The sequence below is a fragment of the Cherax quadricarinatus genome, chromosome 44 (assembly GCF_038502225.1).
Source record: "Cherax quadricarinatus isolate ZL_2023a chromosome 44, ASM3850222v1, whole genome shotgun sequence".
NCBI classification, from domain to species: domain Eukaryota; kingdom Metazoa; phylum Arthropoda; class Malacostraca; order Decapoda; family Parastacidae; genus Cherax; species Cherax quadricarinatus.
The window spans coordinates 26,541,893-26,567,835 of NC_091335.1; the positions used below are offsets into that span (position 1 = coordinate 26,541,893).

The 25,943-nt window shown below is 42.9% G+C and overlaps 1 protein-coding gene across 13 annotated transcripts in view; it reads right to left on the reverse strand.

Moving 5' to 3' along the window:
• LOC128697336 (mannosylglucosyl-3-phosphoglycerate phosphatase) overlaps window positions 1-25,943 on the reverse strand; it is a 495,221-nt gene that overhangs the window by 146,277 nt on the left and 323,001 nt on the right. For all 13 annotated transcript variants that reach the window (XR_011393159.1, XM_070094215.1, XM_070094210.1 and 10 more), the window contains 2 exons: window positions 24,586-24,862; window positions 24,085-24,171 (listed from right to left, as the gene is read on the reverse strand). Coding sequence is in view for 12 of the 13 variants with exons in the window: in XM_070094204.1 (XP_069950305.1) it covers window positions 24,085-24,171; window positions 24,586-24,862 (364 nt within the window). In the remaining variant the exon portion in view is untranslated. The remainder of the gene's footprint in view (window positions 1-24,084; window positions 24,172-24,585; window positions 24,863-25,943) is intronic.

Sequence of the window (25,943 nt, forward strand, 5' to 3'; positions counted from 1 at the left end):
GGAACCTCGTACCAGTGGGAGGAAAGGCTACCAGGGCATGTGGGCCACTGGGTGGGAAAGACGTTAAAGTTAAAGGAAAGGGTGTTAAGACCACCGGAACCAACAAGTTTACACCCCCAGAGGTGTTTTTCCAAGGTGGCCGAGTGTTCGTCACTACCTACCTGGTCCAGCTTCCCTGGCGGTTCATCGTGTATACTGGTATTCATTATCACTACTCCCCCAGCTAGGTGAGTACAACTAGGTGAGTACACACACACACGTGTGTGTGTGTGTGTGTGTGTGTGTGTGTGTGTGTGTGTGTGTGTGTGTGTGTGTGTGTGTGTGTGTGTGTGTGTACTCGCCTAATTCACCTAATAGTGGTTGCAGGGGTCGAGACTCGGCTCCTGGCCCTGCCTCTTCACTGATTGCTACTAGGTCGTCTCTGTCTCTGCTTCCTGAGCTTTATCATACCTCTTCTTAAAACTATGTATGGTTCTTGCCTCCACTACTTCACTTGCTAGGCTATTCCACTTCCTGACGACTCTATGACTGAAGAAATACTTCCTAACGTCCCTGTGACTCGTCTGAGTCTTCAGCTTCCAGTTGTGACCCCTTGTTCCTGTGTCCCCTCTCTGGAACATCCTATCTCTGTCCACCTTGTCTATTCCCCGCAGTATCTTGTATGTCGTTATCATGTCTCCCCTGACCCTTCTGTCCTCCACTGTCGTCAGTCCGATTTCCCTCAACCTTTCCTCGTACGACATTCCCCTGAGCTCTGGGACTAGCCTTGTTGCAAACCTTTGTACTTTCTCTAACTTCTTGACGTGCTTGACCAGGTGTGGGTTCCAGACTGGTCCTGCATACTCCAGTAGGGGCCTAACATACACAGTGTACAGTATCTTGAACGATTCCTTATTAAGGTATTGGAACGCTATTCTCAGGTTTGCCAGGCGCCCGTATGCTGCAGCAGTTATTTGGTTAATGTGTGCCTCCGGTGACGTGCTCGGTGTTATGGTCACCCCGAGGTCTTTCTCCCTGAGTGAGGTCTGTAGTCTTTGTCCACCTAGCCTATACTCTGTCTGCGGTCTTCTTTGCCCCTCCCCAATCTTCATGACTTTGCATTTGGCAGGATTGAATTCGAGAAGCCAGTTTCTGGATCACATGTCCAGCCTGTCCAGGTCTCTTTGCAGTCCTGCCTCATCCTCATCCGATTTAATTCTTCTCATCAACTTCACATCATCTGCGAACAGGGACGCTTCAGAGCCTATTCCTTCCATCATGTCGTTCGCATATATCAAAAATAGCACTGGCCCTAGAACTGACCCCTGTGGGACCCCGCTCGTCACAGGCGCCCACTGTGATACCTCTTCACGTACCATGACTCGTTGCTGCCTCCCTGTCAGGTATTCCCTGATCCATTGCAGTGCCCTCCCTGTTATATGCGCCTGATCCTCCAGCTTCTGCACTAATCTCTTGTGGGGAACTGTGTCAAAGGCCTTCCTGCAGTCTAGGAAAACGCAATCAACCCACCCCTCTCTCTCGTGTCTTACTTCTGCTACCTTGTCATAAAACTCCAGGAGATTTGTTATACAAGATTTGCCTTCCATGAACCCATGCTGGTTTTCATTTATAATCTTGTTCCGTTCCAGGTGTTCGACCACTCTCCTCCTGATAATCTTCTCCATGACTTTGCACACAATACATGTCAGAGACACAGGTCTATAGTTTAGTGCCTCATTTCTGTTTCCTTTCTTAAATATGGGGACTACATTTGCTGTCTTCCATTTCTCAGGTAGTTGCCCAGTTTCAAGGGATGTGTTGAAGATTGTGATTAGAGGCACACACAGCATCTCTGCTCCTTCTCTAAGGACCCATGGGGAGATGTTGTCTGGTCCCATCGCCTTTGAGGTATCAAGTCACTTAGCAGCTTCTTCACCTCCTCCTCGGCTGTTCGTATGTCATCCAACACTTGGTGGTATATTCCCTCTTGATGTTCCCTTCTGTGCTGACTTCCCACAGCCATTCCTGTCTCTACTGTAAAAACTTCCTTAAATCTCCTGTTTAGCTCCTCACATACCTCCTGGTCATTTCTTGTGAGTTCTCCACCTTCTGTCCTTAATCTGATCACCTGGTCTTTGACTGTTGTCTTCCTCTTGATGTGGCTATACAACAGTTTTGGGTCAGTCTTGATTTTCGATGCTATGTCATTTTCATACTGTCGCTGGGCCTCCCTCCTTACCTGTGCGTACTCGTTCCTGGCTCTGCAACTGATCTCCTTATTTTCGCATGTTCTCTGCCTTCTATACTTTTTCCATTCTCTATTGCACTTTGTTTTTGCCTCCTTACACCGTCAGGTAAACCAGGGGCTCGTTCTGGTCTTCCCGTTGTTTCTGTTGCCCTTGGGAATAAACCTTTCCACTGCCTCCTTGCATTTTGTTGTTACATATTCCATCATTTCATTTACTGGCTTTCCTGCCAGTTCTCTGTCCCACGGGACCTCCTGCAGGAAGTTCTTCAACCCTATGTAGTCCCCTCTTTTATAGTCAGGCTTTTCCCATTCAACTCCTGTTACTCTCTCCACTTGCAGCTCTACTATATATTCAAAGCACAGAACCACGTGGTCGCTAGCTCCTAGGGGATTCTCATACGTGATGTCCTCAATGTCTGAACTGCCCAGGGTGAACACAAGGCCCAATCTTGCTGGTTCATCCTCCCCTCTCACTCTGGTAGTGTCCTTAACATGTTGGTGCATGAGGTTTTCCAGCACCACGTCCATCATCTTGGCTCTCCATGTTTCGGGACCCCCATGTGGCTCCAGGTTTTCCCAGTCAATCTCCCTGTGGTTGAAATCCTCCATAACCAGCAACTTTGCTCTGCTGGAGTGAGCTCTTCTTGCCACCTCAGCAAGTGTGTCCACCATTGATCTGTTGCTCTCTTCATATTCCTCTCTTGGCCTCCTGCAGTTCTGTGGTGGATTATACATCACTGCAATGACCACCTTGTGTTCCCCAGACTGAAGTGTACCTACTATGTAGTCTCTTTCTCCCATCTCATCTATGCCTTCCATTTTCTCGAATTTCCATCTGTATTTTACTAGCAGAGCAACCCCACCTTCCCCTCTCCCCCTTCTATCTTTCCTCATGATCTGGTATCCTGGTGGGAAGATTGCATCTGTTACTGTCCCCATGAGTTTTGTTTCTGTAACTGCTATGATGTCTGGGGACTTCTCATTGATTCTTTCTTGCCATTCCTCATGTTTATTCGTTAATCCATCTGCATTTGTGTACCAAACCTTCAACTTCTGTTCTAATACTGTAACTGTGGTGCGGGGGGTGGGAACAGAGGGATCGGTGTGTGTGTGTGTGTGTGTGTGTGTGTGTGTGTGTGTGTGTGTGTGTGTGTGTGTGTGTGTGTGTGTGTGTGTGTGTGTGTGTGTGTGTGTGTGTATGTGTGTGTGTGTGTGTGTGTGTGTGTGTATGTGTGTGTTTATGTGTGTGTGTGTGTGTGTGTATGTGTGTGTGTGTATGTGTGTGTGTGTATGTGTGTGTATGTGTGTGTATGTGTGTGTGTGTGTATGTTTGTGTGTGTGTGTGTGTGTCTGTGTGTGTGTGTGTGTGTGTGTGTGTGTGTGTGTGTGTGTGTGTGTGTAATTATGTGTGGAATTATGTGTTGGTTTATTATGTGTCTGAAAAGCAGGTGACTTGTGCTTGGAGTGTAATGTTGATTCTCAGTGGTCGCTTGTGACCACAACCTCTTGTGACCTGACCCCCACCTTCTTAAAATGTTGCCTATGCTTGACCTGCCACCTAGCTTATAGTAAGTTACTCGCCTTGTTCAATGGATTATCAATTGCTATTCCTTATTGAATACTTGAGTGCCTATTCTTTATTGTGCTATGAGAGACCATTCGCAATCAGCTTGGCGGTTAACTGGAACCTGGAACCCCACACCCAAACAACCACTCATAGGTGGATACAGTACTTGCAGTGCAGCTGTAGCAGCCTGTAGATTGTCCAGCTCGATGTGACGTCCTGGCGTAGATCCACCTCAATTTCTTCTCGTTAATAATATACCCTATTCACTGTATTTCTCTCACTGGTCACACGTTTCACTTTATTATCTTTCTTGGGTGACACTTGACAACGTCGCCTTACCACTCACACTAGCCTGCCCACTATGCGCCACCACGTTTTTACTTTCTAGATCACTTACAAAATTGTGGCTCTCCCCACACTTATGTGGCTCAGGCAGATTAAAAATCACTTCTAGGACTGTTCACTACCCTGACACGCTTTGCAACCCTTGCAGAACACTTGGGTAGCCCTCAAAAACACTTATATTCGCGGAGCACGGAAGGCGTGACTCGCGTGCTCGGTGTCCCTACACTGTGTGTGTGTGTGTGTGTGTGTGTTTTCTTCTGTCAACAAACCGGCTTGTAATAAAGTTGGTAGAATTACCGACAATATGTAAAGTAAAAGGACACAAGTGCAACTAATGTGACATTTATTGTGGCAACGTTTCGCTTGATAAAGCTCCTGGAGAGCGAAACGTTGCCACAATAAATGTCACATTAGTTGCACTTGTGTCCTTTTACTTAACAAACCGGCTGTATCCCACCGAGGTAGGTGGCCCATAAGGAACAAGAAAAGTTCCTCCTTTTAAATTTAGTAAATATATATAGAAGAAGGGGTTACTAGCCCTTCCACCCGGCATTTTAGTTGCCTCTTACACCAAGTGCAAAGTCATGAAGATTGGGGAAGGGCAAAGAAGACCGCAGACGGAGTACAGTCTAGGGAGCCAGAGACTACAAACCTCACTCAAGGAAAAAGATCTTGGGGTGAGTATAACACCAGGCACATCTCCTGAAGCGCACATCAACCAAATAACTGCAAACCTCAGAACAGCATTCCGACATCTTAATAAGGAGTCGTTCAGGACCCTGTACACCGTGTACGTTAGGCCCATATTGGAGTATGCGGCACCAGTTTGGAACCCACACCTAGCCAAGCATGTAAAGAAACTAGAGAAAGTGCAAAGGTTTGCCACAAGACTAGTCCCAAAGCTAAGAGGTATGTCCTACGAAGAGAGGTTAAGGGAAATCAACCTGACGACACTGGAGGACAGGAGAGATAGGGGGACATGATAACTTACAAAATACTGAGAGGAATTGACAAGGTGGACAAAGACAGGATATTCCAGAGACTGGACACAGCAATAAGGGGACACAGTTGGAAGCTGAAGACACAGATGAATCACAGGGATGTTAGGAAGTATTTCTTCAGCCACAGAGTAGTCAGGAAGTGGAATAGTTTGGGAAGAGATGTAGTGGAGGCAGGATCCATACATAGCTTTAAGCAGAGGTACGATAAAGCTCAAGGTTCAGGGAGAGTGACCTAGTGGCGACCAGTGAAGATGCGGGGCCAGGAGCTTGGACTCGACCCCTGCAACCTCAACTAGGCGAGTACAACTAGGTGAGTACACACACACACACACACACACACACACACACACACACACACACACACACACACACAAACACACACACACGCACGCAAACCTAAGGATAGCGTTCCGATACCTCAGTAAGGAATCGTTCAAGACTCTGTACACCATTTACGTCAGGCCCATACTGGAGTATGCAGCACCAATTTGGAATCCACACCTGGTCAAGCACGTCAAGAAATTAGAGAAAGTGCAAAGGTTTGCAACAGGACTAGTCCCATAGCTAAGGTGATTGTCCTACAAAAAAAAGTTAAGGGAAATCGGCCTGCCGGCACTGGAGGACAGGAGGGTCAGGGGAGACATGATAACGACATATAAAATACTGCGCAGAATAGACAAGGTGGACAAAGACAGAATGTTCCAAAGATGGGACACAGAAACAAGGGGTCATCATTGGAAGTTGAAGACTCAGATGAGTCAAAGGGATGTTAGGAAGTATTTCTTCAGTCACAGAGTTGTCAGGCAGTGGAACAGCCTAGAAAGTGACGTAGTGGAGGCAGGAACCATACATAGTTTTAAGACGAGGTTTGACAATGCTCATGGGGCAGGGGGAGAGAGGACCTAGTAGCGGTCGGTGAAGAGGCGGGGCCAGGAGCTGAGTCTCGACCCCTGCAACCACAATTAGGTGAGTACACACACACACACACACACACACACACACACACACACACACACACACACACACACACACACACACACACACACAATCGACCCCTACAACCACAAATAAGTGAGTACAAAGAGGTGATTACACTGGTGCTGCCTATATTGGAGTATGCAGCACCAGTTTGGAACCCACACCTAGCCAAGCACGTAAGGAAATGTGAGACTAGTCTTATTTTCAACAAGACTAGTCCCGGATCTAAGGGGCATATCCTACGAGGAGAGGTTAATGGAAATTAACCTAACGACACTGGAGGACAGGATAGATAGGGGGTATGATAACAGCACATAAAATACTGAGAGGAATTGACAAGGTGGACAGAGGCAGGATGTTCCAGGATGGGACACAGCAACAAGGGGTCACAATTGGAAACTGTAGACTCAGATGAATCACAGGGATGGTAGAAAGTATTTCTTCAGTGACAGAGTTGTCCGGAAGTGGAATAGTCTGGGAAGTTATGTAGTGGAGGCAAGATCTATACGTAGCCTGAAGAAGAGGTATGATAAAGCTCATGGCGCAGGGTGACCTAGTAGCGACCAGTGAAGAGTGGGGCCAGGAGCTGTGAATCGACCCCTGAAACCACAACTAGGTGAGTACACACACAAAAAACATACATACACACACACACACACACACACACACACACACACACACACACACACACACACACACACACACACACACACACACACACATACACACAGGGGCCAGGAGCTGTGACCCCTGCAACCATAACTAGGTAAGTACAGGGGTCAGCCCTAGGACCAGTGCTATTTTTTGTATATGTGAATGACATGACGGAAGGGATAGACTCAGAAGTGTCCCTGTTTGCAGATGATGTGAAGTTAATGAGGAGAATTAAATCAGATAAGGATCAGGTAGGACTACAAAGAGACCTGGACAGGCTGGACGCATGGTCCAGCAACTGGCTCCTCGAATTTAACCCTGCCAAATGCAAAGTCATGAAGATCTGGGAAGGGCAAAGAAGACCGCAGAAAGAGTACAGGCCAGGTGGCCAAAGACTGCAAACCTTACTCAAGGAAAAGGATAATACCGACCACATCAACCAGATAACTGCTGCAGCATATTGGCGCGGCAAGCCTGAGAAAAGCGTTCCGATAACTCAGTAAGGAATTGTTGAAGACTCTGTACACCGTGTACGTCAGGCCAATACTGGAGTATGCAGCACCAGTTTGGAACCTGCACCAGGTAAAGGACGTAAAGAAATTAGAGAAAGTGCGAAGGTTTGCAACAAGACTATTTCCAGAGCTAAGGGGAATGTCCTACGAAGAAAAGTTAAGGGAAACTGGCCTGACGACAATGGAGGACAGGAGGGTTAGGGGAGACATGATAACATACAAAATATTGCGAGGAATTGACAAGGTGGACAGAGACAGGATGTTCCAGAGTTGGGACACAGAAACAAGGCGTCACAATTGGAACTTGAAGACGCAGATGAGTCAAAGGGATGTTCTGAAGTATTTCTTTAGTCGTAGAGTTTTCAGGAAGTGCAATAGTCTGGCAAGTGACGTAGTGGAGGCAGGAACCATACGTAGTTTTAAAACGAGGTTTGATAAAGTTAATGGAGCAGGAAGAGAGAGGACCTAGTAGCAATCAGTGAAGAGGCAGGGCCAGAAGCTATGAATCGACCTCTGCAACCACAAATATGTAAGCACAAATAGATGAGTACAGACACACACACACACACACACACACACACACACACACACACACACACACACACACACACACACACACACACACACACACACACACAAATAAATGTGAGGAGTGGCATGAAAGAATCAAGGAGGCATCCCCAGACATTACAGCACTCACAGAAACAAAACTCACTGATATGATAACAGACGCACTCTTCCCACCCAGATATCAGATCCTGAGGTGGCCAGAAGAGCTCACATGGGTAGAGGAAAGTTACTAGTTATGGGTGATTTCAATCACAAGGAGACTGATTGGGAAAACCTGGAGCCCCATGGGGGTCCCAAAACATGGAGAGCCAAGATGATGGATGTAGTATTGGAAAACCTCATGCGCCAACATGATAGGGACACTACCAGAGAGAGGTGAGGATGAACCAGCAAGACTGAGTAGCTCTGACATCACATATAAAAGGCCCCTCGGAGCTTGTGATCACATGGTTGAGCTTTAAATACATAGCAGAGTTACAGGTCGAGAGGGTAACAGGAGAAGGATGGGAAAAGCCAAACTACAAAAGGGGGAGCTACATAAGCATGAGGAACTTCCTGCAGGGGGTTAGGTTCAGTGGGAAAGAGAATTGGTAGAAAAACCAGTAAACGAAATGTTGGACTATATGACAAAATGTAAGGAGGCAGAAGAGAGGTTTGTTACCAACAGCAACAAAAATAATGGGAAGACCAGAATGAGCCCTTGGTTTACCCAAAGGTGTAGGGAGGCAAAAACTAAGTGAACTAGAAAATGGAAAATGTGTAGAAGACAAAGGACCCAGGAAAACAAAGAGATCAGTCGAAGAGCCAGAAACGAGTATGCACAGATAAGGAGGGAGGCCTAGCAACAGTACGAAAACGACATAGCATTGAAAGTCAAGTCTGATCCAAAGCTGTTGTATATCCACATCAAGAGGAAGACAACAGTCAAGGACCAGATAATTAGGCCGAGAAAGGAAGGTGAGGAGCTCACAAGAAATGACCAAGAAGTATGTGAGGAGCTCAAAATGAGAGTTAAGGAAGTATTTACAGTGGAGACAGAAAGGGCTCTGGGAAGTCAGAATATGGGGGTTACACCAACAAGGGACATACCAACAAGTGCTGAATGAAATACACACAATCGAGGACGGAGTGAAGAAGCTGCTAAGTGAACTTGATACCTCAAAGGTGGTAGGACCGGACATCTCTCCGTGGGTCCTTAGATAGGGAGCAGAGATGCCATGTGTGCCACTAACAACAATTTTCAACACATCCACTGAAACTGGGGAGCTACCTAAGGTATGGAAGATGGCAAATGTAGTCCCCATTTTTAAGAAAGGAGATAGACACGAGGCACTAAACTACTGACCAGTGTCACTGACATGTATAGTATGCAAAGTCATGGAGAAGATTATCAGGAGACTGGTGGAGCACCTAGAATGGAACAAGCTTATAAACGACAACCAACATGGATTCAGGGAAGGAAAATCCTGTGTCAAAAACCCACTGGAGTTCTATGACAAGGTAAGGGAAGACAAGAGAGAGAGGTGGGTAGATTGCATTTTCTTAGACTGCAAGAAGGCTTTTAACACAGTTCCTCACAAGAGATTAATGCAAAAGCTAGAGAATCAGGCACGCATAACAGGAAAGGCACTGCAATGGATCAAAGAATACCTGACAGGGAGGCAACAACTTGTCATGGTATGTGACAAGGTGACAAAGTTTTAGAGTGGGCATCTGTGATGAGTGGGGTTCCACAGGGGTCAGTCCTAGGACCAGTGCTCTTTTTGGTATATGTGAATGACATGATGGAAGGGATAAACTCAGAAGTATCCCTGCTTACAGATGATGTGAAGTTAATGAGGCAGGCAGGACTCCAAAGAGACCTGGACAGGCTGCAAGCCTGTCCAGCAACTGGCTCCTCAAATTTAACCCTGCCAAATGCAAAGTCATGAAGATCGGGGAAGGGCAAAGAAGACCGCAGAGAGAGCACAGGCTAGGTGGCCAAAGACTACAAACCTCGCTCAAGGAAAAGGATCTTGGGGGTAAGTATAATACTGAGCACATCTCCTGAGGTGCACATCAACCAGATAACCGCTGCAGCATATGGGTGCCTGGCAAACCTGAGAATACCGTTCCAATACCTCAGTAAGGAATCGTTCAAGACTGTGTACACCGCAGCACCAATTTGGAACCGACACCTGGTCAAACATGTCAAGAAATTAGAGAAAGTGCAAAGGTTAGCAACAAGACTAGTCCTGGAACTAAGGGGCATTTGTAACGAGGACTGGTTAAGGGAAATCGGCCTGACGACACTGGAGGACAGGAAGGTTAGGGGAGACATGATATCAACATACAAAATATTGCAAGGAATTGACAAAGTGGACAGAGACGGGATGTTCCAAAGATGGGACACAGAAACAAGGGGTTACAATTGGTAGCTGAAGACTCAGATGAGTCAAAGGGATGTTTTGAAGTATTTCTTTAGTTACAGAGTGGAATATTCTTGAAAGTGACGTAGTGGAGGCAGGAACCATACATAGTTTTAAGACGAGGTTTAATAAAGCTCATGGAGTAAGGAGAGAGAGGATCTAGCAACGATCAGTGAAAAGGCGGGGCAAGGAGCTATGAATCGACCCCTGCAACCACAAATAGGCGAGTACACATATTGGAGTATGCAGAACCAGATGGGAACCCACACCTAGCCAAGTATGCAAGGAAATTAGAGAAAGTGCAAAGGTTTACAACGCGACTAGGGGTTAAGGGAAATCGATCTGACGACACTGGAAGACAGGAGAGATAGGGATGTGGATATGAAAACGACATATAAAATACTGAGAGGAATCGACAAGGTAGACAAACAGGATGTTCCAGAGATGGGACACGGCAATAAGGGGTCACAATTGGAAGTTGAAGACTCAGATGAGTCACAGGGATGTTAGGAAGTATTTTTTCAGTCACAGATTTGTGAGGAAGTGGAATAGTCTGGAAAGTAATGTAGTGGAGGCAGGATCCATACATAGCTTTAAGAAGCGGTATGATGAAGTTGATAGAGCAGGGAGAGTGACCCAATAGCGACAGTGAAGAGGCGGGGCCAGGAGCTGTGAATCGACCCCTGCAACCACAACTAGGTGAGTACACACGCACACTCCTCGGAGAAGTGGGGAACAAGGCTTCGAGGAAAAATATTTGGATTTCTTACTGAAGCCATATGAATATTCCACTTCCCCCCTACCACCCCATCTTTTGTTATATATCAATAGGCAATTTTATTATATAATATGATACAAAAGACTTAAAAGATATAATGCTGGTACAGGGATGGCATATACAGTACATGAGGTTTGAGGGATATTTGTCGAGTACACAATGCTACGTGTTTGTCACATATTACAATCCGAAAATCTCATCCAGCTCCTCCGAGCTGGGGCGTGTACCCAAGATACAGCAAGTATTACCCCTATGAACTGTAGTGCCAAGTCGCTAGTAAGACTGATTTTACTGTTTTTTCTTTGCTCTAGAATGGTAAGAAAACAAAATGGATGCATTGTAAAGGACCAAATTGTCGGAGTTTGTGGAGGCGACGGTGACGGCAGCGGTAGCGGCAGCAGCAGCAATGGAGGTAGAAAGATACTCTCAAATTAGCTGCCCTGGGATCCCTACGTTTTCTTGATTCGCCGGTACTGCCGGCCCGGCCTTGGCTCCCTATCGTGGGACTGTATGTGACTAATGTCTTCCATGGGAGGAGGTTAAAAATACCTCTTCATCGTCTGAGACAAACTGTCCCTAGGCCTAGCCCCATTCCCCGCCCTCATGGGGTTCATAGGGAGAAGCTAAGCACCTTGGGCTGCCACATACCCCGCCCCACTGGCTTCAAAGGGCGTGGCAGCTATGTAGCAGCAGACGCTGTCAGGATGTGAAAAGGAAGCAAGCACTACAGAGCCCGAGCACTGGGGAAGCTCAGGGATGCCTCACGATGTGTGTGCTGTCTGCTGCTGCTTCACTTGTGCGACCTCTGTGGGATCCCTAGTTACCCTAATGAGTCTTTTGCTTAACTCCTTTAAGGAACTTAGATGCACACTTTTCCCATGGGCCAAGGGTCTCTGAGTCTATGAGAACAAACATAATGATAGGCAAGTTCACTATATTTCCTAGACTTTTGGGACTCTATAAAACTGGCAGCTGCTCCTTCTTCCTCCCTAGTGTACTGGAGATAGGTATCAGCCAGTGTGAACACACATGTGTAGTCCCACACCACCTCCTTGCCGTTTGTCCAGGTTTGAAGGGTGATACCATCTGGATGCTTTTGCTTACCATCAGATCTACATAGTTGAGGTGGTTCCCTTATTACTGGGCATCCAGCTGTTGTGAGGCTCTTCATGATTTTGTTAACCTCTTCATGCTCTTTCCCTTGGATCTACGGCAAACTAGACCATGGTACCTGAATCGATCTGCTGATTCACTATCGCAGATACACCTGTGTTTGGAGAGAATAGGGGGAGCAAGGTGAAGGGTAACACCAATGCAGACGGTCTGTGTGTCGAGACATGTGCCAAGGGAGGAGATGGGGACAGCTAACAGGAAGTTCCCTGCATGATGAGCTCTCACAGCATTGTTGAAGCTATATTCTCCAGTGTGAATGTTTATAGTTTTTGGGGAAAGCAGGTCTGGTTTCAGGGCCCATTAGATTATCCCACAGCCTGGCTCCTTCAATGAACTATTGGTCATAACCTCCAACATTCTCTCTCTCTCTCTCTCTCTCTCTCTCTCTCTCTATATATATATATATATATATATATATATATATATATATATATATGCAATAAGATCACAGTAAACATCGCCATTGGGCCGTGCGGACGTGCAGTAGCTCCTGATTGAGTTGGCTTTTGGGCAGTGTTGACGTGTACTTGGCTCTGTGAAGACCTGTTTGCGCGCTCTCTAGAATTGAAGCAAGATGCCCTCCATCGAGCAACTTTACCAACAGCTTAAGGAAGAATTGAGGTTGGCGAATATGGAAATTCGGCGACTGACCAAGGAAAACAAAAAGATTCGGAGTAATCCTCCTGTTTTGAGTCCTCAGGTCAAGAAGGGAAACTGGTCAGTGGCTGGACAGCAGGGAAAGAAGTTGACGATCAAGAAGACGAATGGAAAGGTAGAAACGATGAAGAAGAAAGAGACTGCCGTGGAAACTGTTGTGGAAACATCCAATACATTCTCAGTGCTACCCGACGAATGTGAGTCGACTACTGGGAACGTTACGACGAAAGACATTAAGGAAGGTACGAATATTGTTGTTGTTGGGGATAGCCAAGTTAGGTATATGGATAGGGCGTTCTGCTTGAAGGACAGGAGTAGGAGACAGAGAGTTTGCTTTCCTGGGGCTGGGATGGAGGATATTGTTAGCCGTCTGGATGACATCATGAGAGGTAATGGGAGCAATCCTATTATCTGTCTCAGTGCTGGAGGCAACGATGTTGGCAGACGTAGGAGTGAGGACCTGATTAGCAGGTATAGGTCAGCAATAGAAATAATTAGAAGTAAGGGTGGGAACCCTCTCATATGTGGTATTTTGCCAAGGAGGGGAGTTGGAAATGAATGGTTGTCCAGGGCAATTGGTGTCAATTGCTGGCTGGACAAATACTGTAAGGAAAATGCGGTAACATTCATTGACAACTGGGACCTCTTCTATGGCAGAAATGACATGTATGCTAGGGATGGGGTTCACTTATCTAGGTGTGGGGTGGGAGCACTGGCAACTGCAGTGGAGGGAGCAGTTAGGACTTTAAACTAGGAATGGTTAGTGGTATGGGTTTTGGCAGGAAAACAGTGAAGTCCCAGTGTAGTAATATTACGAGTTCTAGGGGAACTAGTAATAATAAGAACGAGATAGATATTGAAAAGCCAGGGACCTTGGGTGATAAGGACAGTAATAGGTTTAGTAGAAAAATAGAAATGAGCAGGAAGGGTAAAGAGAAAGGAGAGTCTTTCAATGTTTATTATGCTAATTGCCGTAGTGCTAGGAATAAGATGGACGAGTTGAGATTAGTTGCTAGTGCAGGTAACATTGATGTATTTGCCTTAACTGAGACGTGGTTTAATTCAAAAAGTCGGGACATGCCTGCGGAATGTCATATTCAGGGTTTTAAATTGTTCCAAGAAGATAGAAGTATTGGGAGGGGGGGTGGGGTGGCATTGTATGTCCGAGATCGCTTGAACTGTTGCATAAAAACGGGTATTAAGTCTGAAGTAACACATACAGAGTCTGTTTGGATAGAATTTTCAGAGGGGCATGAAAAACTGATTTTAGGAGTGATATACCGTCCCCCAAACTTAGATAGGGACCAAGGGAAACTACTATGGGAGGAAATTGTTAAGGCCACAAGGCACGATAATGTAGTAATTCTAGGAGACTTTAACTTTAATCATGTTGATTGGAATTTCTTGACTGGGAATTTAGAATCATACGACTTCTTAGAAGTATTTCAGGATTGTTTTTTGAAGCAGTTTGTGACAGAACCTACAAGGGGAAATAACCTGCTTGACTTAGTTATGGCAAACAATGAATCCCTTGTTAATAATTTAGAAATTTCAGAGGAACTGGGTCCTAGCGACCACAAATCAATTACATTTAGCATTGAATGGAAGTACGATAGTAGCGATAACTCAGTAACAGTCCCAGATTTTCGCTTAGCAGATTACGATGGGCTTAGAGAACACTTATCATCTGTTGACTGGGGTAACGAAGAGAGCTATCAATATGACAGTTTTCTGAACACTATACATGCTGCTCAAAGAGCGTTTATCCCATATAAAGAAATTAGATCAAATAGAAATGACCCAAAATGGATGAATAATAGGCTCAAATATCTACTAGGGCATAAGAAAGGAATTTATAGGCGTATCAAAAGAGGTGAGGGTCATCTTATGAATCAGTATATTGACATTAAGAGGGACATTAAAAAGGGGATAAGAAAAGCTAAAAGGGACTATGAAATTAAAGTTGCTAGGGATTCTAAAACTAACCCAAAAAGTTTTTTCCAGGTCTATAGTTAGAGATAAGATAGGTCCCCTTAAAAATAACTATGGGCATCTTACTGACAGAGAGAATGAAATGTGCTTGATTTTAAATAATTATTTTCTCTCAGTTTTTACACAGGAAGACACTAACAATATTCCAGTAATTAATTTTTACAGTGGGCTAGAAGAAGATAAATTATGTAACATCACAGTCACTAGTGAGATGGTTGTGAAGCAGATAGACAGACTGAAGCAAAATAAGTCGCCGGGTCCTGATGAGGTTTTTTCAAGGGTTCTTAAGGAATGCAAAATGGAACTCTGTGAACCATTAACTAATATTTTTAATTTATCTCTTCAAACAGGTGTAGTGTCTGATATGTGGAAGATGGCTAATGTAACTCCTATTTTTAAAACAGGGGACAAGTCGTTACCGTCAAATTACCGCCCAATAAGCCTGACCTCAATTGTAGGCAAATTACTAGAGTCAATTATAGCTGAGATTATAAGAAGCCATCTCGATAAGCATAGCTTGATTAATGATACTCAGCATGGATTCACAAGAGGCCGGGCTTGTCTAACTAATTTATTAACTTTCTTCAGTAAAGCTTTTGAGGCTGTTGACCACAATAAAGAATTTTATATTATTTACTTAGATTTTAGTAAGGCTTTTGATAGAGTTCCGCACCATAGACTGTTAAAGAAAGTGGCAGCTCATGGCATTGGGGGAAAAGTGCTCTCGTGGATCGAGTCATGGCTCACTGACAGGAAGCAGAGAGTGTCCATAAATGGGGTTAAATCCGAGTGGGGATCTGTAACAAGTGGCGTTCCACAGGGATCAGTCTTGGGCCCGTTGTTGTTTATAATATATATCAATGATCTTGATGAGGGAATTACTAGTGATATGAGCAAATTCGCCGATGACACAAAGATAGGTAGGATAATTGATTCAAACGTAGACGTTATGGAACTTCAGGAGGATTTAAACAAACTCTATTCTTGGTCAGAAAAGTGGCAGATGCAGTTCAATGTAGATAAATGCAAGGTTCTGAAGCTTAGTGCCCATAACCCTAGTACTTATAAGTTAAATGATGTAGAACTTAGCCATACAGATTGCGAAAAGGACTTGGGGGTTATTGTGAGCAGCAACCTTAAACCAAGACAGCAATGCCTAAGCGTACGTAATAAGGCAAATAGATTACTGGGATTTATATCAAGAAGTGTAAGCAACAGAAGTCCAGAGGTCATACTGCAGCTTTATACATCACTAGTAAGGCCTCACCTAGATTATGCAGCTCAGTTCTGGTCTCCGTATTACAAAATGGACATAAATTCGTTAGAAAACATTCAGCGTAGGATGACTAAATTAATACATAGCATTAGAAATCTTCCTTATGAAGAAAGATTGAAGACTCTTTAAGTTACATTCACTTGTTAGACGAAGAATGAGGGGAGACCTGATCGAAGTGCATAAGTGGAAGATAGGTATTAATATAGGGGATATTAATAAGGTCTTGAGGATGTCTCTCCAAGAGAGAACCCGCAGTAATGGATTTAAATTAGATAAGTTTAGATTTAGAAAGGACATAGGAAAGTATTGGTTTGGAAATAGGGTAGTTGATGAGTGGAACAGTCTACCTAGTTGGGTTATTGAGGCTGGGACTTTGGGTAGTTTCAAATCTAGGTTGGATAAGTACATGAGTGGTAGGGGTTGGATTTGAGTGGGACTTTCACATCAGAGCTTATTTCTTGGGTGGCATTGAAAATTGGGTTGGGCAAATGTTTTGTTAGTGGGATGAATTGTAAAGGACCTGCCTAGTATGGGCCAGCAGGCCTCCTGCAGTGTTCCTCCTTTCTTATGTTCTTATGATTTCAGAATATGCAAAACAACCACTGTGAAAGAATAGAGAAATTTCAAGCGCTTTCGTGACTACTCACATTATTTCCTTAATAATGTGAGTAGTCACGAAAGCGCTTGGAATTTCTCTATTCTTTCACAGTGGTTGTTTTGCATATATATATATGTATATATGTATATATATATATATATATATATATATATATATATATATATATATATATATATATATATATATATATATATATATATATATATATATATATATATATATATATATATATATATATATATATATATATATATATATATATATATATATATATATAAATATATATAAAGTAAAAGTTGGATGCGAGAAGTGGGTCATAATAAGCGTGTATGCACCTGGAGAAGAGAGGAATGTAGAGGAGAGAGAGAGATTTTGGGAGATGTTAAGTGAATGTATAGGAGCCTTTGAACCAAGTGAGAGAGTAATTGTGGTAGGGGACCTGAATGCTAAAGTAGGAGAAACTTTTAGAGAGGGTGCGGTAGGTAAGTTTGTTGTGCCAGGTGTAAATGATAATGTGAGCCCTTTGATTGAACTTTGTATAGAAAGGGGTTTAGTTATAGGTAATACATATTTTAAGAAAAAGAGGATAAATAAGTATACACGATATGATGTATGGCGAAATGACAGTAGTTTGTTGGATTATGTATTGGTAGATAAAAGACTGTTGAGTAGACTTCAGGATGTACATGTTTATAGAGGGGCCACAGATATATCAGATCACTTTCTAGTTGTAGCTACACTGAGAGTAAAAGGTAGATGGGATACAAGGAGAATAGAAGCATCAGGGAAGAGAGAGGTGAAGGTTTATAAACTAAAAGAGGAGGCAGTTAGGGTAAGATATAAACAGCTATTGGAGGATAGATGGGCTAATGAGAGCATAGGCAATGGGGTCGAAGAGGAATGGGGTAGGTTTAAAAATGTAGTGTTAGAGTGTTCAGCAGAAGTTTGTGGTTACAGGAAAGTGGGTGCAGGAGGGAAGAGGAGCGATTGGTGGAATGATGATGTAAAGAGAGTAGTAAGGGAGAAAAAGTTAGCATATGAGAAGTTTTTACAAAGTAGAAGTGATGCAAGGAGGGAAGAGTATATGGAGAAAAAGAGAGAGGTTAAGAGAGTGGTGAAGCAATGTAAAAAGAGAGCAAATGAGAGAGTGGGTGAGCTGTTATCAACAAATTTTGTTGAAAATAAGAAAAAGTTTTGGAGTGAGATTAACAAGTTAAGGAAGCCTAGAGAACAAATGGATTTGTCAGTTAAAAATAGGAGAGGAGAGTTATTAAATGGAGAGTTAGAGGTATTGGGAAGATGGAGGGAATATTTTGAGGAATTGTTAAATGTTGATGAAGATAGGGAAGCTGTGATTTCGTGTATAGGGCAAGGAGGAATAACATCTTGTAGGAGTGAGGAAGAGCCAGTTGTGAGTGTGGGGGAAGTTCGTGAGGCAGTAGGTAAAATGAAAGGGGGTAAGGCAGCCGGGATTGATGGGATAAAGATAGAAATGTTAAAAGCAGGTGGGGATATAGTTTTGGAGTGGTTGGTGCAATTATTTAATAAATGTATGGAAGAGGGTAAGGTACCTAGGGATTGGCAGAGAGCATGCATAGTTCCTTTGTATAAAGGCAAAGGGGATAAAAGAGAGTGCAAAAATTATAGGGGGATAAGTCTGTTGAGTGTACCTGGTAAAGTGTATGGTAGTTATAATTGAAAGAATTAAGAGTAAGACGGAGAATAGGATAGCAGATGAACAAGGAGGCTTTAGGAAAGGTAGGGGGTGTGTGGACCAGGTGTTTACAGTGAAACATATAAGTGAACAGTATTTAGATAAGGCTAAAGAGGTCTTTGTGGCATTTATGGATTTGGAAAAGGCGTATGACAGGGTGGATAGGGGGGCAATGTGGCAGATGTTGCAAGTGTATGGTGTAGGAGGTAGGTTACTGAAAGCAGTGAAGAGTTTTTACGAGGATAGTGAGGCTCAAGTTAGAGTATGTAGAAAAGAGGGAAATTTTTTCCCAGTAAAAGTAGGCCTTAGACAAGGATGTGTGATGTCACCGTGGTTGTTTAATATATTTATAGATGGGGTTGTAAGAGAAGTAAATGCGAGGGTCTTGGCAAGAGGCGTGGAGTTAAAAGATAAAGAATCACACACAGGGTGGGAGTTGTCACAGCTGCTCTTTGCTGATGACACTGTGCTCTTGGGAGATTCTGAAGAGAAGCTGCAGAGATTGGTGGATGAATTTGGTAGGGTGTGTAAAAGAAGAAAATTAAAGGTGAATACAGGAAAGAGTAAGGTTATGAGGATAACAAAAAGATTAGGTGATGAAAGATTGAATATCAGATTGGAGGGAGAGAGTATGGAGGAGGTGAAGGTATTCAGATATTTGGGAGTGGACGTGTCAGCGGATGGGTCTATGAAAGATGAGGTGAATCATAGAATTGATGAGGGAAAAAGAGTGAGTGGTGCACTTAGGAGTCTGTGGAGACAGAGAACTTTGTCCTTGGAGGCAAAGAGGGGAATGTATGAGAGTATAGTTTTACCAACGCTCTTATATGGGTGTGAAGCATGGGTGATGAATGTTGCAGCGAGGAGAAGGCTGGAGGCAGTGGAGATGTCATGTCTGAGGGCAATGTGTGGTGTGAATATAATGCAGAGAATTCGTAGTTTGGAAGTTAGGAGGAGGTGCGGGATTACCAAAACTGTTGTCCAGAGGGCTGAGGAAGGGTTGTTGAGGTGGTTCGGACATGTAGAGAGAATGGAGCGAAACAGAATAACTTCAAGAGTGTATCAGTCTGTAGTGGAAGGAAGGCGGGGTAGGGGTCGGCCTAGGAAGGGTTGGAGGGAGGGGGTAAAGGAGGTTTTGTGTGCGAGGGGCTTGGACTTCCAGCAGGCATGCGTGAGCGTGTTTGATAGGAGTGAATGGAGACAAATGGTTTTTAATACTTGACGTGCTGTTGGAGTGTGAGCAAAGTAACATTTATGAAGGGATTCAGGGAAACTGGCAGGCCGGACTTGAGTCCTGGAGATGGGAAGTACAGTGCCTGCACTCTGAAGGAGGGGTGTTAATGTTGCAGTTTAAAAACTGTAGTGTAAAGCACCCTTCTGGCAAGACAGTGATGGAGTGAATGATGGTGAAAGTTTTTCTTTTTCGGGCCACCCTGCCTTGGTGGGAATCGGCCAGTGTGATAATAATAATAATAAAATAATATATATATATATATATATATATATATATATATATATATATATATATATATATATATATATATATATATATATGTCGTGCCAAATAGGCAGAACTTGCGATCTTGGCTTAAATAGCAACGCTCATCTTGCCATATAGGACAAGTGAAAATTTGTGTATGCAATAATTTCGCCAAAATCATTCTGAACCTAACGAAAAAAATATATTTCACTGTGTTTGTTTAGTATTAAATTACTGTAAACAAATCTAAAATATATTTAGTTGGGTTAAGGTAAAATAAATTGTTCTTGTTATAATAAGGTTAGGTAAGTTTTCTAAGTTCCTTTTGGTGCAAAATTATAATTTTTACATTAACATTAATGAAAAAAATATATCTTTAAACGTATAAGAGAACATTTTAGAAAGGACTTAATTTCATATGAGTTCTTGCTAATTGACCAGTTTTACATATTCGGCACGACATGTATATATTCGCAAGAGCAGGCGAAATATACACAAACACTGATCTCTGGCTGAAGGAGACTCGAACCTACGAACCTTGGAACAAGGTACGCAGTGCTATACCAATCTACTCACACTGGACAATACCTTGGCGTGCAGCTTGCGCTACACGTTGATCCAAGGTAGCCAGCTTTCAGGGAGAAGGCTTACAGCTTTTCACCTCATCCCCTGCATGCATCAGCCTTACTAGATATTTTAACAATGCAAGGAATTCGCAAGATCAGTGTTTGTGTATATTTCACCTGCTCTTGCGAATTCCTTGCATTGTTAAAATATCTAGTAAGGCTGATGCATGCAGGGGATGAGATGAAAAGCTGTAAGCCTTCTCCCTGAAAGCTGGCTGCCTTGGATCAACGTGTAGCGCAAGCTGCACGCCAAGGTATTGTCCAGTGTGAGTAGATTGGTATAGCACTGCGTACCTTGTTCCAAGGTTCGTAGGTTCGAGTTTCCTTCAGCCAGAGATCAGCGTTTATATATATATATATATATATATATATATATATATATATATATATATATATATATATATATATATATATATATATATATATATATATATATATATATATATATATATATATATATATATATATATATATATATATATAATTTCTTGCTTAGGTTCCTGAAAGCTAACCTTAGGTGTGCGAGATGTACTTTTGTTGCAGCAGTTATTCAGTTGATGTGCGCCTCAGGCAATATGTTCAGCACAATGCTCACCCCAAGGACTTTCTCCATGAGTAAGGTTTACATTCTTTGCCCCTGGAGCATGTACTCAATCTCCAGTCTTCTTTGCCCATTCCCAATCTTCATAACCTTGCACTTGGTGGGGTTAAATTTTAGTAGCCACTTCTCAGACCAGACTTACAGCCTATCCAGGTCCATTGGCAGTTTTGCCTGGTCCTCACCTGTTTGTCCTGTTATAAGCTTTACATTTGCAAATAGTTCTGTATCCCTTCTATCAAGTTGTTAAAGTTGACACCTCTTCTAGTTCATTCCTTCCTGTTAAGCTTTTTTGATCCATTCTAGTGCCTTCTCAGTTATTCATGCTTGATCTAGATTTTGTTCCGTCTTTTGTGCAATACTGTGTCAAAAGCCTTCTTAAGAGTCCAAATAATATGCAATCTTCCCATCTCTCTCCTGTTTCCCTTGTTACCTTGATGTAGAACTCTAGGTTTGTAAGACAGAACCTGGCCCATGGCTGGGCTCCAGGAGTAGAAAGACTCTCAGAACTCATCAAAGGTATGTCTCTAAAGCCATGGTGGTAGTTGCCTATGAACCTGCTCCTTTCTAGGTGTTATACCACTCATCATCTAACAGCTTTCTCTATAATCTTGCACATTATGAATGTCAGTGACACCAGCCTGTAATTTAATACTGCCTGTCTGTCCCATTCTTCAATGTTAGGAGTAAATTTGCTGTCTTCTGGCAGTTGCGTTGTTTCTGTTGGCTTGTTGAAGATTGTGGCTAGTAGCTCACACAGTTTTTCCACTCATGCAGGACTCATGGAGAGATATTGTCTGGTTCCATCACCTTCATGATATCTAGCTCACACAATAGTGTGCTCAGCTCTTCCGTTGTATGTATTGGGACGAGCATGTATTGGAAGACTCTACTAAGCACTTTGGCTCTCTGAGAATACCCCCTTAAATTTCTTTCTGAGAGCCTCACAGGCTTCCTGGTCATTCCCTGTGAGCTCTCCTCCTTCGACCTGACTACCTGATTCCTTACTGCTGTCATCCTCTAGCTGTGGCTGTATAGCAACTTTGAGTCTGACATGGCTTTTAATACAATGTCATTTTTCAAACTGTCATTCAGGAACTCTTTTTATCCATGTATATTTCTGGCTCTTCTGCTAGCCTCCTTGTTTTCTTGCATTCTTTGCGTTCAATATTTTTGCCATACTCTAGAAATTTTAGCTTATGCCTCACTGAACCTCTGTGTGAAATATGAGGCAAGTCTGTTCTTTTATTTTCATTTCTTCTTTTGCTCCTGGGTTTGATTTTCTCCTCTACTTTCCGGCACTTTCGAGCTACATACTTCATCATCTCATTCAGTCTTCCTTTCCAGTTCCCTTTCCCACTGCATTTCAATCAGGAACTGCCTCACGCCTGTGTAGTCTCCTCTTTTGAATGTTGGTTTCACTTGTCATTTGTGTTCTATCTTTCCCTCCAAGTTTACTTCCACAAGGTATTCGAAACTGAGTACTGTGTGGTCACTAGCACCAAGGGGCTTTTTCATATTCAACCATCGTATGTTAAAATTGCTCAGGGCGAATACAAAGTCCAGCCTTGCTGGTTCATCTCCTCTTGTGATGTAGTCCAGCTGGGCTTGTGAGGTCTCTGGGGAGACCTAATTTAAACAATTATATGGTCACACCTTGCCTTGGCAAACGTCTGTCAGCCACGCCCACATCTGAGGTCTTTTGTTCTTGACGGCGTCAGGTCGTACACGTGGTTGTGGGGTGTGCTTGGACCACCATATAAACCCAAGGAACAGCTGAGCAGAGGAGATTCGGGCAGAGCTCTGGCCTGGGAGCAGAGCTGAGCTGGAGAGTCTTGGGAGGAGAGACTGTTGGAGACATTGGGCAGAGTACTGGATTGGAGCAGTACTCGTGCTGTGTATGTCTTGGGACCTGTGGCTTAGTTCCTGTAGTGAACTGTCCTCTGTACTATATTGTGTTATATTCATTCTCGTCAGGTTGATTGTATTCCCTGTCTCACTGCTTATGTGTACCACCCAATTTGTATAAACCACAATAATGTTCTCCTGTTCCCAAATATATTATTGTACAAAGACTTAATAATAAACTGTGTTTGAGTAGAATAGTAATATTCACTGTCCCCATTATTTTCTCCATTTATTTATGTTTAGTTAAAGTAGTGAGAGGGTGAGTAGTGTGGAGTGGTGGGTAGAGTAATGAGAGGTGAAGTTGTAGTCACCAGTGACCTCACATTACCTACCTCCGCACTCATCTCTCCTACCACCTCGCCTGCCTGTCCCCTGCCTACTGACTCCCTCCTCTTACTCCCATATTCCCCAATTATTCTTACGTTCCAATACCCCCCTACATGACACTCTCTGGACGTGTCTCTGATATATTGGTGCTAAAGTTCTCCTTTACGAACTCAGCATCTTAACCTTCCATGTTTCTGGTCCCCCGATACAGTTCCAGCTTTTCCCAGTTTAACTTCTTGTGGCTTAAGTCTCCTTTGATCAGCAGCTTTGCTACTGTATCCGCCATTGCTGCACTGTTGTCATCATATTTTTATCTTGGTCTCCTACTGTTTAGCAGAGGGTTGTACATCACTGCTTGGGATCCTTGGTTTTGAGTGTGCCTACAATGTACTGTGTTCAGGTTGACATTGTTCCCTCTGCAGTCGTGCATCAATTGTGGGCACACTAAACACGTTTTATGAATCACTGTCTTTATTATTGCCAAATTTTCATTCCCCCTTCCCTATGGCTCCAGACTTACAGAACACCCTGTACATGTATTTATGTGGCAGCAGAATGGATAATGAGCTGTACACTGACATTTATCTTAATTAACTAAACTCCTTGAAATAAAACACGCACCACTGTGAATCCTCTAGAACAGAGGCAACATACAAAACAAAATGTTAACTCACCAAAATCGTGGTTTCCAAAAACTGCGCAGTGTATCCCAAGGTGATTCATCACTGGCACCATGTGTTCACCTTTTGTGAACGAGCTCACTGGAACACATCGTATAAATACACTAGTTATACATAAAAAATATTTAAATTTTAACTAAACTTTTTTCAACTCATATTTGAATGCCAGAACCAAGCTATGGCAGTAAATGTGTGGCAGAGTTCAACATGTTTTCTGCTTCACTGATTAAGTATATACGTATAATTTGCAAAATTACTCAAATAATCTTAAACATTATTCATCAAACCCTGTCCAGTATAGGATGAGATGGAGTCTTGTTGACAACTATGACGGCAAAAACAAGTAACAGAACACTTTTATTTTTAGGGTGACATTGTTTCTGCCTGTGTGAAGCTCTAGACAGTGCCACAAGTTTCCCCAATAAAATCATGTAATGCAACCTGTGTCTTTGTCTTCACGTATTCATTATAATGCTATGCCATGGTTCAACTTACTGATAGAAGGAGCGAGGATATCACCACTGAACAGCACCAAGGGATCTCGGTCGCTAAAACTTCTGAGGGCAGTTTTAAACCTTGCTGCTCCAGCCTTGGGCTCAGTGTTCTGTTCCTCCACGTTGTAAACGTCATTGAAGTGGAGGATAGTGATGGAGGGTGCACGTGGGCCCCTGTGGTGGGTGGAGGCAGGAGCTGCATTACTCTCACTGGAGGCTTCAGCAGACACCATGGTTAAAGATGCTGGGTGTCGACTGCTGGATGCCGATGAGGCTTCCTGAAAATAAAATATAACTTTTTAACTTTTACTCTACTATATTTTGTGATACAGTAAAGTGATGCAGCAGCCGGATAAACTAAGGAACCCCCCCCCATGCAATTTTTTTTTTTGTTCAATTAGTGACTCATTTTCACTATTATATTGACTTGTATATACGAAAGAACAATAATTTTAAGAAATTTCACATACATACTGGAAATAATCTTAGTATTGAAGATTTCTTAGATTTATTTTCCAGCATCATATGATTTTTAGGCCTCCCCTTCCCCCTCAGATTAAAATCAAGGCCTTGTTGCTGGTGCAATAAGTTTATTATGTAATGAAGAGAGTTTTCTAAATAAATAAACTTGGTATAGTACACAAAGCATTCATGCTAACTGTAGCTTATGGCTCGGTGGTAATATTTTCAGCTGACAACCAAAGAACTCGGGTACAATACCGGGATGGATGGACAGGTGGGCATATTTCTTTACACCTTTTTTTTTCTCGTTTACCTTTCGGTATATAGGTACATGGGTGTTAGCCAACTGTTGTGGGTGACATCCTGCAACATATGAGTTTAACGTAGTATACATATGAATACTAGGCTTTCAAATGAGCTAAAGTTGAATAAGTTTTGGCCTCTATACTTAAATACTGAAAAAAAAAATGATCCTAATTGACCTATCTTAGTTTTGCGAGAGCAAAATCCATATCATACTTTCCTGGTGTTAAGATTCTGATTCCAGTGATTTATTAAAGTATACAATAACATCCCAGGCAGATTTACATCATCCAAACAATGTATATATATTGTGTGTGTACTTTATTCCTTGTTTTAGGAATGAGAGTATTGTTGTGCTGGTGAAACAGATAGAGTACACCTTAGTGTATTCGATAGGCTTTATATCTCATTAACTAGCCAACTAACTGCCCAACTTGAATAAACAATCAATTATAATTCCTATATGCATGCAAAAACCAAATCCTCCCACCCTGAATATGCAATACAATACCGACAAGTTGATAAACAAGACAATGTGTTACGTAATTTTATTTTTTAATGTTTCGCCTACATAGTAACTTTCTTCAGTCGAGT